Source organism: Haliotis rufescens, unplaced genomic scaffold, assembly GCF_023055435.1.
Source record: "Haliotis rufescens isolate VD_foot unplaced genomic scaffold, xgHalRufe1.0.p SCAF_16, whole genome shotgun sequence".
Lineage (NCBI taxonomy): Eukaryota > Metazoa > Mollusca > Gastropoda > Lepetellida > Haliotidae > Haliotis > Haliotis rufescens.
The window spans coordinates 6,542,078-6,560,825 of record NW_025963846.1 but is presented as its reverse complement, the minus strand read 5'-3'; the positions used below and the strand labels follow the sequence as shown (position 1 = coordinate 6,560,825).

General features: G+C 40.9%; 1 protein-coding gene across 1 annotated transcript in view; it reads left to right on the top strand.

Moving 5' to 3' along the window:
• LOC124121906 (receptor-type tyrosine-protein phosphatase epsilon-like) overlaps positions 1–13,834 on the top strand; it is a 32,561-nt gene extending 18,727 nt beyond the window's left edge. The window contains exons 17-28 of the mRNA XM_048396825.1: positions 66–163; positions 436–564; positions 914–1,059; positions 2,495–2,630; positions 4,059–4,205; positions 5,446–5,545; positions 6,190–6,263; positions 6,882–7,022; positions 7,813–7,956; positions 10,708–10,856; positions 11,549–11,684; positions 13,421–13,834. Coding sequence (XP_048252782.1) covers positions 66–163; positions 436–564; positions 914–1,059; positions 2,495–2,630; positions 4,059–4,205; positions 5,446–5,545; positions 6,190–6,263; positions 6,882–7,022; positions 7,813–7,956; positions 10,708–10,856; positions 11,549–11,684; positions 13,421–13,492 — 1,472 coding nt within the window. The 3' untranslated portion in view covers positions 13,493–13,834. The remainder of the gene's footprint in view (positions 1–65; positions 164–435; positions 565–913; positions 1,060–2,494; positions 2,631–4,058; positions 4,206–5,445; positions 5,546–6,189; positions 6,264–6,881; positions 7,023–7,812; positions 7,957–10,707; positions 10,857–11,548; positions 11,685–13,420) is intronic.
• The last annotated feature ends 4,914 nt before the right edge of the window (positions 13,835–18,748 follow it).

Below are 18,748 nucleotides of genomic sequence, written 5' to 3'. Positions count from 1 at the left end.
ACAAGTGAGGTTTTGCAGGAGACTAATATCTATTAATAATACTGAGTTTATCATTGTTTCTGAAGGCCCGAATCTTGTCACACTTCCTGACTTCTGGAGAATGATTTGGGAACACGACATCAAGCAGATCGTCATGCTGACCAACGTGTCTGAAACAGCGAAGGTACCATGCTGCTACCAAACAAACCCGACACAATGACACAACATGCTTACAGAAGTAGTGGATCAACCTATATATTGAATTAATTAAACCAATATAAATACGAAATTCATGTATCGTATGATAATCACAAATTTAGAACAATATCTGCGCTATGCTATGATAATGTTATCCTTCGTAAAGTGCAAAAAGTTGGGGAACAATCATAAAATGTTTGAATTATATATAATTCACTCCAGAGGTATTGTAAACGAGTCACATAATGTTTTGAACAGAAAAAGTGTGAAGAATACTGGCCTGAAGCTGGAAAACGTAAACAGTTTGAGAACATCCTCGTCGTGAACAACGGAGAGACAGCACGAGCCGACTGGGTCATCAGAAACATGCAACTTAAACATAAGAAGGTTATTCATCATACTTCATTTTTCGTTGTTGATATTTTTAATAGGGTAATCATGATCATGTCATGTTTCTCTTCTGCAGCAAATTTAAGAACACCAAGAACGAACCCTCTTTAACTCGACGTACTTGGGATCAACGACAACATCCACTATCCAAAGTTTGATATTAAACTATTTTAATATATTCATTGACAATGATGTTGCTGGGACCAAGCAGTTTGCAACTTCTTAAGCCAACGTTAATGAAGTGTCACCTCGGGATTTAGTTTCAAGTTCAGTTTTAAGGCAAGTTGGGTTTAACGCCAAATTTAATATTACTTCAGCTACAGCTGAAAAAATGTTTGAACCTTAGACTGGAGAGACGAAGACGGTGTCCCAGTACCACTTCGTCACGTGGCCTGTTCATGGCGTACCGTCAGCACCAGCCATTGTAACCTTCTGGAAGAAAGTCTGTCATGATAGACGTAGCCAGGAGTCGCCATTGGTCGTCCATTGCAGGTAAGCGAAACGTTTATAAAAGGCATGAAATCACTACTTGGTAAATTGTATATCAAAATGAGATGCCTTATGTTAGACACAAAACGGCCAATATGTCTTGATATATGACATTTAAAGTTTATCTAAATTTAGGTATCATGCAGAGTCAAGCTCACATTCAAATTTGTTTAATTACCTATTTGAAAACAAAGCTAAGATGACTTTCTGTTACCAAAGAAACTGAAAGATACACCAGGCTGAATATTCGAAGAGTTTGTGTCCATTATGGAACTCTAGTGGCTAACAAGATTTTGAACACGATGTTGCATTTATTTCTTTGAGCTTACAACATGCAACATATTGCTAATGTCCTGATGTTCATGGTGTCAGCAAATAAAATACAGTAAGGAAACCTAACAATACCTGATTAGACCATCGGCCACCTGTGGACGCAATGAGATCCTCAATAGCGCTTTGAGGAATGTTCTGCTACTGTTGATTAACTGCCACTAAACTGTACTTAGAGTGCAGTGAAGGGGGACTGTGATGCAAAGCATTCATTCGACACTCAACAGGTAAGATCTGTCTTTCTCTGATAAGAGATCCTGCGTAGCCCAGGGATTTGGATGTTGCTGTTGTGGTTGATTTTCGTAACGATGTTATGAGGCGGTAACTTTCGGACGACCTGACCTTCGGGACCGTGAAGATCCGTGGTAGAATAGGTCTTAGCAACACATGCGTTGATCGATGCTCATGTTGTCAATCACTGGATTGTCCGCCGTCTATATAGCTTGAACATTGCTGAGTGCGGCGTTTGACAACAAACAAACCTGACCTTCGGCCGTCATTAACATTTCCGGTGGTGTTGTACCGTTTGCTTAGGTCTTGCCTTGCCACATCTTGTTGTGTTGCCCCTGCCCGCTATCGGTCAAAGACGTTATTGCGTTGAACTGACGTCAATCTTGGAATTGTTCTGTCGTCTATGGTGGCTCTATGCGCTGTGTGTGAACCACCGTTGTTGTGGCCTTTCATACCTAACCAACATAGGCATCGGCATGTGTAGATACAGAACTTCATGAAGGCTGCCTTTTGGCGATTCACTATGAACACTGGTTTACTGTGACCTTGCTGTTTATTGTTTCTATTTTTCACGTTTTGCCTTCCTACCCATGCTTATTGATGCATGTCATCGTATCCCAATTGCGTGAATCGATGCTCATGACTTAATCACTGGATTGTCTGGTCCAGACTCGATTGTTTACAGACCGCCGTTATAGAGATGGAAAATTGCTGAGGACGGCGTTAAACAACAAACAAACTTATTGCCACCTCTGTTTCTTTTTTACGAGTACGGTATAGAATGTTGTATGCAAACATCATGCCTTTATTATTGGCCTTTGGACTTCAGAAATGTAGATAAAATGTTTGTCTATAATCGTAAATATATTTCCTGCAGAGCTGGTGTTGGACGGACAGGGACATTCATTGGCCTGGATTTCCTGTTTGACCAAGCTAAGGCTGAGGGTCGGGTAGACTTCTACCATTGTATACAGAAGATGAGGGAAAACAGAGTCAATATGATCCAGACAGCAGTAAGGAATATATAAGTCCAAAACATGTGATATCAGCCTCCAATACAGGATACCTGGGGTCCACATGATGAATACATCATAACTAGTAAAGCTGCATCATATACCTGTTTGACTAAAAAATGCAAACAAAAAAACTACGTTAAAATGTAAGGGTTACACGGTCGTAGCGGCACGGATATCACAAACGTACGTTAAAGTGTAGCGTTTTCTCCCTTAAGTTTGTATTTACAGTGATACACAACACGGTTTTTCATACTTTTAAAGCATAAGGTATTTTTATACGTGTAATTAAAGCATAACTAAGAGCTAGGAAGAATTACGGATAACTGACCTAATTGGAAAAACTCAAAGCATGTCATTTGAGTTATTGAGAATCCTCGTGGTATATACGAGGGCCATTCAATATATAACAAGCCTAAGCTATTTATCAGATCTTAACGGTTGCATGTTTGTCACGTGCTGTGCACCAATGTATGTCACGTGCACAGACAAAGTTTTACTGAAGAAATTGTATTTGAAGTCACACACGTGATCTATAAAGATGGCGAGGGTAGATTCTGCCAAATTTTCGTCAAAGGTCGAATACAGGGCTGTTATTAGGTACCTCTACTTAAAAGCGAAACCGGGAAAGGAGATACATGATGAATTGTCAGATGTTTATGCTGACAGTGCACCTTCGTATGCACAGGGCAAATTCTGGGTTGCAGAATTTAAGAGGGGTCGGGTGAACCTGGAAGATGAGCCACGCCCTGGCAGGCCTGTAGAGGTGACCAATGACCAAACCAGTGAAGCTGTGAGACAACTGGTTGTCAAAGACAGGCGAAATAAGGTGTCAGAAATGGCCAAGGCCTTGGACATTTCAGAGGGAAGTGTCTATACCATTTTGCATGATCGTCTGGGTATGAGGAAGCTGTCTGCCCGATGGGTCCCGAAATGTCTGAGTGATGATCAGAAGGCTGTACGTGCGTCAATGTGTCAGGCACTTTTGACGCAATGCAGTCGGGATGCAGACAATTTTATGGAGAGAATTGTTACTGGTGATGAAACCTGGGTACACCACTATGACCCAGAAACCAAAGAACAGAGTAAGCAGTGGACTGCCTTTGCTTCACCCCGTCCCAAAACGTTTAAGACTCAACCATCGGCTTGCCCAAGTGTTTCGTGTGTGATTGTGGTGTACAAAGTTGGCATTATTGAACCTTTTTCTGAGGTTGAGTTTTCAGAATTCACAAGGTATTAATTCCACTTTCTGTGAATATAAAGAAAGCCTTTCCTTGGTTCTGTTAAGGATTATGGTTTGTCATTGAGACAGGGATTTGGGGTACATTAGCTAGACCCAGAAGTATGAGAAATATGTGCAAATATAGTATAGTTATTAAGCTCCATCGTTCTACCCTTTACGGCAACATGTTTACATTATATCCCCAGGAACAGTACCGATTCCTCCATGAAGCTGTGTTTGAAGCCACACAGAGCGACTCTTCATTCTACACAGTGGATACATTTGAAAGAGCCTTTCAGACCAGTCATTTTGCTGACGAAGAGGAAAATAAACTTATCTTCAAAGAAATGAATGTAAACCGAATCCCAAAAAAAATAGATCTTTTGACAAAATGGTCAAACCACACATCTCAGTCGGATAAGTTAAAAGTGTACCGTGACTGCACGTTATTAGGCCCGGGTTTAATTACGGATTAATAGTCAAGGCATATATATATATATATATATAAAATGTAAGGCATGAATCTTTTTTAAATTAGACATTATAAGTCAAGAACATGTTCAGAATTAAAATGACAAATAGGTAATAACAAAACGATATCGCGGTTGTGCGTGTCTGTCATATGCGATTAACATGTCAAACTGATTTTCCAGAATATAAACTACGTTCCGGGTCCAATGGTTCTTGTAAATATGGAAACCTCCAACAGCCCTTAAGGTGCAGTGTTGTTGCAAATTGTCCGTATAGAAGCGTGCTACAACATATGTTTAAGAACATTCGGTAAACGAGATCAATCAAGTTTTCAGTTTAATGGAAGCATATGGGCGTTATAATTTCCGTTTCTAAGCCCACGCGCTACTTAAGAAACGAGGGAGCTTAATTATATAAAAAAACCTGCAGTCCCGGTAGTATTCATTAGAATCACAATAATAGATCAAGTTTGAATAATTAGTGCCTGGAGGTGAGAGTTTTAAGTTTTTTTGTTTGTTTGATTATTTCTTTTGTTAAACGCCGCACTTAGCAATCTTCCAGCCACATGAAGGCAGTCTGTAAATAATCGAGTCTGCAAACAGACAATTCAGTGAGTGACATCGCAAGAGCATCGATCCACACAATTGGGATACGATAACATGCATCAACCAAGTCAGCGAGCCTGACCACCCGATCCCGTTATAATTAGTCACCTCTTACGACAAGCATAGTCGCCTGGTACGGCAAGTATGGGTTGTCATATTGTAATCAGCCAATCTTATATGAGTGTGCCAGATGACAGAAAGTGTCAGCTTCAAATGAGGATATATACACTTGTTATGAACCCTTCCTTCCTGGCATATGACTTGTACACGTGATGAAACACGATAAATTGATGTTTTATTGATATTTGTTAAGCATACACATACCTGAGACTGTTGCAGTTGTAAACATAGCCTTGGGTATGATATAATGAAAGCTAATTATTTATATGTATGGCCTTTGACATTTGGGAGAGTAAGAAAATCAGGTGACTTATGCGTATGTAATTTACAAAGTTTGTATGTGCTCTATTACGTGTATTATCCAATATAATGGACTTACAATAATATTGTCTTTAAGTCACTGAATGCGCTTCGACGGTCATCTGGAGAAAAGGAGATTAAAGCAGCCTCGTTGTCGGCAAATAGAACAAAGAACAGATCACGAGCAGTAATTCCCGGTAGGTGGATGAACTGATTATGAACTGATTTTATGATATAAATAAAAGCGACAAAACACATGTCCATAATCATAAAACTCTCGGCTACATGTAAGTCGGTGAGGCAGTACAACGCTCACCTTTTCCCGAACACCTGGTATCATCACTGCTTGAAAGTGATTCATAAACACATGCTCATGATATAAGTAGTCGGAATCGTGCAATCGACTCTGCTTTATGCCGATATTTCTATTGGATATGGAAAGGGTTTTGACGATATGTGTACAGACAAGGTAATTCGACAGCAAACCAAAGTCAGACCACCATACCATGGACCATGGGCACTTACGGCATATATGCATGCCAATATGCACGATACCCCAGTTGGAATTACGCTTTCACTTATTGTCCGGTGATTGTGCGCAGCAGGTTTTACACACAAAGTACGTGTGTATGTGGTTCCCTTCTACCTATTATAATGTTCAATTGGTAATAAAAAAACCTGGTGTCTGGTCCAGAGACCAGAGAATAAAAGTAAAGCCTACGCACGAAATGGGAATGTGGACAACTTTTAGAGTATAATTTACCATTTTGAACAACGTGTTAGGTCAGTGTATTAAAACCTTTACTAGGGGTGTTAACAGTATGTGAATATGTTTCAACAGCCGACAGACACAGGGTAATGTTATCGTCCCCGGCTCCAGGCACCAATGACTACATCAATGCTGTGTCTCTACCGGTGAGAAGTTGAAATGTATAAGTTGAGTCCCATATTACACACAGTGAAATCTTGTTACAAAACATAGCTTTGGGGTAGTTCGGTACATCACCATCGAATTGGGCGATCAGAATCATGCAGTAAAACATTAAACGTTCTTATTCAAATTTCAATTTTTGTAAATGTTTGGGCAATACAGAATATTTTATTTTTTCCGGCATCTGGTTGTCCAGCAGTAAAATGCTTTGTTATTTACATATCATGACACCTCAAGTCGCCATCCTTGACAATGTATCGGTTTATGAATAGTTGGAGACAAGCGGAGTATCTTTAATCCCTAATACAGGGACCACATAGTTACATCGTCTTATGCAACGATTTCAGAGAGTTTTGACTTCAATGTAGACGGAATCGTCAGGATTTCAACTTTTGTCACCTTGGAATTCGTTCGGATATCTGTTGTTCATGGTTCTTGATTCTCAGTGATTGATTCATATAATGTCCAGCATTGTTTCGCCAGTGGAATATGTTTCCGCAGATAATTGACACTGATTATTCTCTTGCTTTGGCAATTAACATGTACTTTTAGATGTACGCACATGTTGAAAGCTGCCTTTCACTGACTCAGTTTGTTTACAGTTCTTTGCACACAAGGGCGAGTTTTTGGTCACTCAGATGCCACTGAAGAAAACAGTGGTGGATTTTTGGAGGATGGTAGTAGAGCGAGGCTGCAACCTCATTGTAGCGCTTGATGCACCAGACAGTGTGTCATCAGACGAGGTTAGCGAAGACATAAGGGGGAAATTGTTCTTTGTTCCGAGCTTCGAAGCATTCAAAGAGACACTTAGTATTTATCCTACACTTAATGAATACTTCCATGTAGAAGAGACATCCAATGTTTGTAACTTCCATGGAAGTCCCTACATGATTACCCGCTGTTGCTTCCTCTACGTCTCTGCTTTGTTGTTTGTTTGTAACGCCGCACTCAGCAATATTCCAGCTATATGACGGCGGTCTGTAACTTATCGAGTCTTGAGCCGAAAATCCAGTGACTGACAGCATGAGCATCGATCCACGCATTTGGGATTGATGACATTCATCAACCAAGTCAGCGAGCCTGACCACCCGTTAGTCGCCTCTTACGACAAGCATGGGTTGTTGAAGACTTATTCTATCCCGGATCTTCACGGGTCCTACGGCTTTGCAACATATGTTATAACGTAATACTGGAGAAACCAGCAGTTTGTTTGTTTGTTAGTTGTTTAGCGCCACACTCAGCAATATCCCATCTATATGACAGCGCTCTGTATATATTCGAGTCTGGACCAGACAATCTCTCAATCCAGTATGTAGCACCTAACATATAGGGTGCTCCTACATAATTATCATACATACAGCATCGATCTTAACAAAATACCTATTCTTCAAGTAAAAGTATAATAGAATGCCCTCATTTGCAGTTGTGGCACGGGTAGCAAACTCCAAAATGGCATTAAACGTGGAATTGTAATAGTTCATAATGGGCCTTTTGTGGTATAATTCGCCGTCTTATTTCGGTTTGTGTTTCTAGGATGTTGGTGTCTACTTGCCGAAGAGTAATGAGCCCATCACCTGCAGTCCATTCATTGTTCTTCACAATGGAGTGATTACCCCATATGAAGGTGTCACGGAGACCTTCCTTACTGTCAAGAGGGAAGGCTTATACGCGAACGAGGTACTGTAGATTCCCAGCATTTCAAACAATACTATGATGAGTGAATGTGCCTTTACTGCTCCTGCAGCTGTACCGAGTGTCCTGGGTCGATTGCGTGTGCACATCAAATATTCACGCCTTGGCTTTGCTTTGAATGACGATTCAGCTTCTTGTTTTAACACGTCCTTGTCTTTCGTGCAAATTACTTAAACCGACAGTAATCAATATTAAAACAAAGTTGCGTGAACATTAATGACAGTTGGATAGACGCGATCAATTTGCTGAGACTCCAATAGTTTGAGTATGGGTACTACATCGTCCCATAGTCTTCCTTGAAAGGGTTCCCCTCCCATAGTTACACACGAGCAGTCACCCTCCCATAGTCTAGCAAAGTATAGTGAACATCACTTGAAAATTAGTTTGAGGCATTAACTTGATCGAACTTTGTAGTAGGCCTATCGGCCTCGAACAAGCTTCACGTGCGAAAATAATCGCGAGATTTCGGACATTCTCCTATACTGAATAAGGAATGTATAAGAAAAAGAGAGATCTTTCCAAAAAGTTAGATTGTCTTAATTTAAGATTGTAACAGAGCATTTTTTATCTCTGGCCTAACATTGTCAGTATATCATGTAACCAAACAAAACGTGTATGACAAAACAATGTGTCAACCAACAAACACAACATTCCAATTTGGTCAATGTGATGTTTGGAAATGATTTGGTTGGTTGGTTGGTTGTTTTACGCATTACAAGACACATTAACTATGGCATAGCAGATTAACTACAGTAATATGATTCGTTCGTTTGTTGTTTAACGCCACACTCAGCAATATTCCAGTTATATGGCGGCGGTCTGTAAAATAATCGAGTCCAGACAATCCGGTGATTAATGTCATGAGCATCGATCCACACAATTGGGATCGATGATATGCACCAACCATGTCAGTGAGCCTGACCACCCGATCCCATTAGTCTCCTTTTACGACAAGCATAGTCACCTATTACGGCAAGCATGGGTTGCTGAAGACCAATTCTACCCTGGAATCTTCACGGGTCGTTTGGAAATGAATATACCACAACCTTAATGTTGTGTGGTGCAATATACAAGAGTACATATATAATTCAAATTGTGAAAGGAGTATGGTTGTTTGATTGTTGTTTAAAGCTGTAGTTAGCCATATCGCAGCTGTGTGACGATGGTCTGTAAATCGAGTCGTGATCAGATAATCCAAGGATTGACATCGATAGATGCAATTGGGAGACGATGGCACGCATCAATCAAGTCAGCGAGCCTGACCATCCTATCGCGTTAGTCGTCTCTTACAACTAGCAAAGGTTGCTGAAGAACAATTCTATCCCGGGTCTTCACGAGGTTCTTGACTTGATAGTACTGTATCCATGCTCCTTTGTTTCATCAAGTGACCATTTGTTGCTTTCGGCACCCGAAGATCCGAGTACAGAATAGGTCTTCAGCAACCCATGCTTGTCGTAAGAGGCGACTAAAGGCCCTATCTATTCACGAATCTGAACACGATTTAACGTTTTTAATCGTCGCGCACTCATTCTCTTTCATTCGTGTTAAGTCGTGGTCGGTCGCGCGCGGTCGTATGGACGTCGCAGCTCGGCCTAAATCGTGTTCAGTCGTTTGAAGGTCGTATGACAGTCGTGTTCAATCGTGTGAAGATCGTGTTCAATCGCGTTCACTCGTGTTGGGTAGCGTGGGAAGAAACTCATACGACCTTCATACGTTTTAACACGATTCAACAAGACTTTCATACGCCTTTCATACGACTCCCATACGCCGGAACACGAAATCCATACGTTTGTCATACGACCGGAAGCGCCCATCACGTGACTGAGTGAGAACGTGGGAAACCCCCTGAAAGTGAAAGCTCATTCTACAGCCATGACAAACGTCAGGCGGCCGAAACGGAAGCTACCCCAAGCAAAACCTTCGAAAGAGAAACATCCTTCACCACCAACCATGATTGAACATCCACCCGTACCCAGGGACAGGATTAGCCAGCTGAAACCTCTGTACCACCACCAAAATCGCCAACAACAACAAAAACCAACAACTGAAACTGACACCCTCCTCCAAGGCTGCTTCTTGCAGGTCTTGTTCGTTGTTGAACATGGTGAAGACTGACACAGAAATGCTGTTGCAATGCAGCTATATACTACATGACCCACGTGACCAAAATAAACAAAAATATGTCGTATGAAGGTCTTGCTCAGTCGTATGGAGATCGTTTATATTTTTGTAGTCGTATGGACATCGTAATGATTCGGGTTTAATCGTATGGCGGTCGTGTTGATTCGTATTAAGTCGAATGGGCGTCGTATGACAGTCGTATTGGGGCCGTGTTAAATGAGGTTAAATCGTGTTGTATCGTATCTTATATCTATTGTATCTTATGACGGTCGTATGAGTGTCGTGTTCAGTCGTATGAGGGTCGTTTTTGGTCGTATGAGGGTCGTGTTTGGTTTAAAAAAATTGCATAAACCACAAGGTCGAGCACGAATCAACACGATTTTTCAACTTTTCTAAAATCGTGTTCGCAATTTCTTAATCGTGTATGTGAGATAGGGGCTTAACGGGATCTCTCACCTCTTACGACAAGCTTAGTCGCCTTTTACAGCAAACATTTGTTAATGAAGACCTGCGTACGTTGTTGGGATAAATTTAAATGGGTCAATAAAACGACATGATGTTTTTCATACTTATGCTTCTGGTTAAATTAGAATCCTTAGTCGGTATCTTTTCTAGGATATCACATCTGTTAGTTTGCTGACGTTCAATGACTGGCCGAAAGATCAGGAAGTCCCACCTCATACAAAGACTGTCATCAGGTTCCTCAACAACCTTGACCAGAGGATGATGAACTTGGCAAGCAAGCCTGTTGTAGTTCACTGCTTGTAAGTGATCTTTGTGAAGAGTGAGTGCTCAAGTAGTTTTGCCATACAGCTCAACTGCTATGTTATAATCTTTGGCGACCCGTGAAGATTCCGGGATAGAATAGGTCTTCAGCAACCAATACTTGCCGTAAAAGGCGACTATGCTTGTCGTAAGAGGCGACTAACGGGATCGGGTGGTCAGGCTCGCTGACTTGGTTGATACATGTCATCGATCCCAATTGCTAGGAGCGATGCTCATGATATCAATCACTGGATTGTCTGGACCAGACCCATATGTTTGGGTTAGAGAGAATACTTTCAAGATTCTTGTAATGACCGCTTGCATACTGATGGCAGTGATGATAACGGGATGGTAACGAAGGGGTCACGCGCTGGAAAGAAGATTATAATCCCGGCATGCACATGTACGATATAACGGGGCTCCATTGTTGGAGTAATCTGACAGTACTGTTGGTTTTCATAACTGTTGGTGTTTTTCTTTTGACACTCAATGTATGATATAAAAGGATTCGAATTTATTATTATCGTATTTCATTGTTGCTTCTTATGTACATTTCATGCTCATAATGTATTGGTTTTAAGTACATAACACTATTCCACGGTTATTCATGAACATCAACGTAACTGCAATTCTCTCTGTCTTCTATCAGATATTTACATATTATGCTCAAAATCAAAATGCTCACCTTCAGTGATGGTGCTACTCGGAGCGGTTTGATCTGTTGTCTGATGAACATCATGAGTCGCCTGAAGTTGGACAAAGAAATCGACATCCATCTGTCTGTTAGGGAATTGAAGCAGCGTAGACGTCAGTTCATACCTAGTTCCGTAAGTTCTTAAGCTATTGTACGACGTTCAACGAAGCATTTAATCACTTTTTATGTAGGTAATAGTAAAGAAACATACGTGTGTCTGGTTATTGATAAGTATTATTTAATGTATTGGTTGTCTAAAGGCATTAAAAGGTAGGTGGAAATAAGAACGTTAACTTTTGAAAGACGAACAACCTAATTTTCCCGTCACGTCACTATTCTCTGGCATTTCTTTAAATAAGCACATTCGGACGGTGATGTTTGTATCAGTACACAATATAGCCTTGCCATTTGTTTTCAAGAGCCTTCATTCGTACAGGTTTTGTAAGTTTCTTGTCAACTACATTTTTGCATCAGACCACTGGGACGAGTCAATATATACACATGCTCAAATGTTAAGCGCCACCATATTCATAGTCTCTTGATTTCACGTGTGGGAATCAGAAATACGAAATAAGATGATGTATGACTGAATTAAGCTTCCATAGTTTCATGAACCCAAATTTGTCCAGATACCACAAGGAAAGCGTGCTTTACGTGTTGCTGCAGTTCCCCTACCCTATAAATAGTGAAATTCAAGTTTCAGACACGTGGTTGCATTTTGCTCCTTCGTGAGATTCCCCTTCCAATAGAGGTTGAAAATCAGCCATGGTGAGGAGAAAGTTAACAAACGCTGAAAGATGGCAAGTGATTGGCATGAAAAATGCTGGCCTGTCATGCAGGGACACTGCAAGACAAATGGGTCGTCATCCAGAAGACCTTAGCATGTGGCGGAGGGTCTGTCATGATATGGGGTTGTGTTTCCTTCGGCTGCAAACTTCCGCTGGTGGAAATTCGTGGAAACCTGAATGGCCAACAATACCAAGATGCCGTTCTTCGTCCAGTGGTAGTCCCTCATTTTGACAACCATCCTCTTCAGACAAGACCTGTTTACATGGACGACAATGCTAGACCACACAGATCTCGGACAGTTTTGGCTTATTTGCAGCAAGAAGTTATTGCCACTCTTCCTTGGCTGGCCTGTAGTCCGGATCTTAATCCGATTGAGCATCTCTTGGACATTCTTGGCTGGAAAATCAGACATCTTGATCCCCCAGTTCAAAATCTCGCTGGACTTGAAGCCGCACTTCATGAAGAATGTATCCGTTTGCCTCAGAGAAAAATTCAATGATTTGCATTGAGTATGAGGCGTAGTGTTGAAGCTGTGGTCAATGTCCGTGGATCATACACACGTTACTGACGTTTCTGTCTTGCAATAGACCCTGCACTCCCTAGGGTGTCTATGTGACACCTGATATGGTCTGCTGATGTCATGACAGTTACATGACAAAAAAAGTTTTTCAATGTCTTTTAATCCTTCAATTTCGGTAAAATTCCTTTCTGCTCATATTCTTTTGGAACACAAGATAAACTTGCTTTGGGACAACTTTTGCATCACATGAGGTTTACATATACGGCTTATAACAATCGTTCATCTCGTTGTAATAGTCATCATTAAGTGCCAAAGCAACAGGTCACAAATATGGTGGGTGGCGCTTATCTTTTGTGCATGTATATATAAAGGTCAACTCCAGAGAATAACCAGTCTTGATTATCCGCCGATTATTCCATTTTGCGTGAACGGCAACAAAGCGGTGAAAATCATATGAATGGATCGCTGACAATCATGCTCCAATAGCTTGAATTCAACGATTCAAGGAGTGTGGCAGTATACTCATGAAAGTTCGTTATGTATGCTTTCTTTCTCTACAGGTCCAATTGAGGTTTTGCTTTGCAATAGTGAAGGATTACCTGAATGCTAACCGTGTTTCAAGGCACCTGTGAAACTCCCGATAGCCCCGGCTATATCTGCAGATGTCTACCATAAGTCTAAAAACAATTTATTAGATCCTGCTATTGACAACGGGTAGAGAACTATGAGACAAACTACAGACTACCACCCACAATCCAACCACACAGAACAACAGACACTGAACACATCACCATCATCATTTTTCCCACACAAGACACAGAAAATACAATCAATTCTTATAAAAAAACAGCCTATATTTATAATACACTGAGATTTTGGAAAGACGATACGTCATACCTTGTGAAATATGAAAGTATATATATATACTGACTATAAAAGCCCAGTGTCAACCCTTGCCGAACTTGGCTGGTATTATGGAGTTACATGTTGGCTGGACTAACGAGTCTATGCATAGTCCAGTCAAAATCGCGCACCGAAATGGAAATCCGGTTTGTAAACTGTCGCGCAGATTTCGGTCGATTGCAGGATTGGCAAAACATGTGCACCACCAACTCGTTGTCAGCAGATATTTTCCAAATCTTTTCATGTTTTTAATCATGGTGCTCACGTGATTTGATGTTTTTCGCGATGTAAGACCCGTTTTATCACAATATAGATCTTGATTATCGATCAAAATCGTCCTGACTGGGCGCCACCATTTTGTATGAAGCAAACGCAAGTGAGACGAGAGGTGGAATCTGATTGGTCGATAGGAAAGGCCTAGATGGGACATAACTGGTAAGAGCCACTGGTGGCGCTACGATCGAGCCCAATAATTCCAGTCTAGTTCGGCATGGGTGGAAACTGGACTTTTAAAGTCAGTTGACTCTCTTGCCTCGGGAAGATGTCATGTATCATATGATAACTGCACTATTAATGCGCTCTCAACAAGGATGATACTAAAATATGCATAAACCACTACCTATTCTTGTATTTAAAACAGAACATTTAAACTACATATTTAATTTGCCAATCAATAACGTTAACATTACATAAATGACCTTTTAGAGGCCATCAACACAACAATTATATCTATAGTATAAGGTATACATTCACTCGTCTGGAGTATAAGCAATTTGGGATATACTAAAACTGAAATATACTAAAATAAATGAGAGTTGTCTCTTTTCGGCTCGTGACACCAAGGACAGGCATATCTATCCTGCGTGAGCACAGTGAGTGTAATTATTATAATAAATATCTAAAAAATCAATCGGGATAGCTCGCCCATGCCTGTTATTGTGTCTGAGAGTATAATCTTATTTTACCTTATTTTTGTTTGACAATATAAGCCTCAATTATGTGTGTGTATGGGGGGGGGGGGGGGGGTTGTTCAAATGTTACAATGTTACACAGTTTGTTCACAACTTCGTCATACAGTTACAATTGTTATTTACGAACACTTCATGTATATATTAATTGACGAATGAAAGATTTACATGTAATAATATATTCAAACCAATGCCAGTCGACTACATATATAATGCCATCTATTTATCCCAATATGTATCAGTCTTCAAAGTCAAACTACTGAGCAGTACTACTTCAACTGTGTGTTGAAGATCCGATATGATTATTCTATCAGAAAGATCTCACGTATTTCCCTAATCTGGAGATGAATGTACAGAGCTTTTATTTGTTATATTACTTTACCAAAACATACAGCTTTTCCCGTTTCTCATGTGTTTTGTCTACGAAATGTTCTGCTGATATTGTTTAAATAGCACCAGGTTGTTTATTTTATTGTTTCTCTGTCTTAATCAGTGTTTTTGGTTTAATTACCTTTATGTATGTGATGGAAAATATTGGTGTTTCCTAGTTCAATAAAGTTGCTTTGTATCGACAAAATAACTTTCTCAATCCAATGTAATTTGCCTGTAGAGTTAACTACATTGGTAAAACAAACGGTGTGGACGTACGAATAATCATTTTATCAAATGCATACTTAACAACAGAACCATCCTCTTGACAGTGTATGCTTATTACACGTTTGGAGTCCGAGTTAAAGTTAGTCTATAGTAACCTGATCTTGTCGTCAGGGGCCGACCATCTGATATTCGGGTCATTGATTGAAATAAACTTTGTCTCGAACACAAATCATAGGCCTTTACACAATATTAAATGGTGTGGAGTGTAATGTATCCGTTGGTCTGACTTACTTGATTGCAAACCTCGAACCACGACGGTGTGGGGCGTCTCTAATGATATCAATCACTGGCTCAGACTCATGAATTTAGAAATATATCTGGCCAACACATTAACCTATTATCACCGTTGTGAACATCACATCCAAATTTAATAGCACGATTCACTAATATGAGCACAGCCGCATACATTTAACTTTAAAAACTGCCTATTATCCTGTTCAATATAAATAATAAACTGCCCTAGAGACTCTATAATACCAATAATATTTTACCTTTTGAACAAACTCAAATTATTCTGTCATCATATATTCCTTATGTTCAAGGATATCTGCTCCGAATACGAAATAGGCCTTTCCGTAAGCAACACCATTTACTGGTAAGCCAGAATAAGTTGAGTTGTGTCCTGACAATTAACCCCGTATGACTTATGCATGAGGTCTGCCAAATGGCGCGTACTACTGTGAAAAATGTGTACGATGGATATGTGCATGTCCTGTCTCGGCTTACAACGACATCAAGTCGCGAGTTAAATAGCACATAACAGGACGTGCTTATGTGAGGGATCCGATGACAACACATTTTCATAGATGACAAGAATTGAGAAGTATCGTGGCAATGAAGGGCATATGCTGTAAAAATGGAATATTTTTTTTCACCCATGAGTTGATTGATTTGTCGTTTAATTGACGGCGGTCTGTAAATACTCGAGAGTGGACCAGACAATCCAGTGATGAAATGCATCAACCAAGTCAGTTAGCCTGACCACCCGATCCCGTTAGTCGCTTCTTATGACAAGTATAGTCGCCCTTTACGGCAAGCATGGGTTGCTGACGACCAATTCTACCCCGGATCTTCACGGGTCCTGAGGGCAATAATGAGTTGTGTCACGTCATTCATTAAATGCTTGTGGAAAAAGATTAAACCTTAAAGTAGTATTGATAGTTGACTCATTGACACACTCCATCGTTTTGATTTGTATGTTTCTTGTTTAGAGCCGCACTCAGCAATATTCAATCCGTACGTATGACGGCGATCTGTAAATAATCGAGTCTGGACCAAATAATCCAGTGATTGACATCACGAGCATCGATCATTTTGTAATACAAGTGTTAATTCTATATCGTTTGTTGGTTTCATACTAAGTTATTTAACGTACATATTTCTCGGTTAACATATTATATCAATTTGGGAATCGCCAGATAACAGCGTGCACTGTTTGTGTCCCGTCACACGCATCACACGTTATTCAACCTTTGGACCTGAGCATGTTTAGTCCTCTCCAGCATGCATGGCGTCAGTCTGTGTGCGATGTTTAGGTTTCAAATATCGATGAATGCGTTATAAAATATACTTTTGCCAGCGTGTTCAAAACTGTTTGGGTAAGGGCAGCTTCCAACGAAAATGCAAAGAGGGATTTCTTTGAATCTGGCCTGTTTCCTCTCAATCCTGGCAAAGTAATTGATAATGAGAAATTAAAGCCCAGCGCCATCTTCAATACATCCAAACCATTCCATCAATCCCTGTAGCTCCACCCGCGGTCAGAACGTTCATATTTGCCAAGCTGAGATTCGGGTGAGTTTCGGGTGAGTTTCGGGTGAGTCAGGAAACCTCATCACATCCTTCGGCTGCAGTTATACCATCGTAATATGCATTCTCGTCTCCTGTCCAACATGCAAGCACTCCAACAACCATACAAACAACTCCCGTCATCATCCCCTACAAACCCTCATGCGCCAGTGCAATCTAAAACTGCACACATCTCAACCCTTCAAACAGACATCCCGTCACTCTCCTTACATTCTACATCGTACGTAACCAGTCCACACAACCAAATATAATAAATATTTGGTTCTTCCCAAAGTACCGAGCCGTTCTCAAAAATGTTTACAAGCCGACGGTGTTCCCAAAATTTGCTCAGATGAAGACATAAGGAAATCTCTCCCAGCAAAGAAGATACAGACAGCTAGCTAGAGGACGAAAAACAAAATAACAGAAAGCAACCAAGAAAGGAGGCGAAACTTTAACAAGAAGATAAATACCTGAGAGAAAAGAACGGGAAAGTTAGTTTATTGTATTACGCCGCACTCAACAATATTCCGGCTATATGACGCCGGTCTCTAAATAATCGAGTGTGGGCCAGACAATCCAGTGATTGACATCATGAACATCGACCCACGCGCATTTGGGATCGATGACATGCATCAACCAAGTCAGCGAGCCTTATCCGGGGTAGAATAGGTCTTCAGCAACCCATGCTTGCCGCGAAAGGCGACTAAGCTTGTCGTAAGAGACGACTAACTGGATCGGGTGGTCAGGCTTGACTTGGTTGATACATGTCATCGTATCCCAAATGCGTGGATGATATCAATAACTGGATTGTCTGGTCCAGACTTATTTACAGACCACCGTCATATCACTGGGTTTGGTTTGTTGTTTAACGCCGCACTCAGCAATGTTCCAGCTATATGACGGCGGTCTGTAAATAACGAGTCTGGACCAGACAATCCAGTGATTGATATCATGAGCATCGGTCTACGCAATTGGGATCGATGACATGCATCAACCAAGTCAGCGAGCCTGACCACCCGATCCCGTTAGTCGCCTCTTACGACAAGCATAGTCACCTTTTACGGCAAGCATGGGTTGCTGCATGAAGACCTATTCTACCCCGGAATCTTCACGGGATCATATCACTGGAATATTGCTGAGTTGGTTGTTGGTAGGTTTGTTGTTTAACGCCGCACTCAGCAATATTCCAGCTATATGACGGCGGTCTCTAAATAATAGAGTCTGGACAAGACAATCCAGTGATTGACATCATGAGCATCAGTCTACGCAATTGGGATCGATGACATGCATCAACCAAGTCAGCGAGCCTGACCACCCGATCCCGTTAGTTTGCCTCATACGACAAGCATAGTCGCCTTTTACGGCAAGCATGGGTTGCTGAAGACCTACCCCGGCTCTTCACGAGTTTGGCCGATTATTTACAGTGCGGCGTTTAACAACAAAAGAGGGACTATCAGTGTATACATACATGGCGTCGCAGCTGTCGATCGGCGGTCGAGTCAGACTTGACAATTGCGGATGTGGACACATTACTGGTATATTAGATCACAGTTCATTTGAAAAATCCTTCTA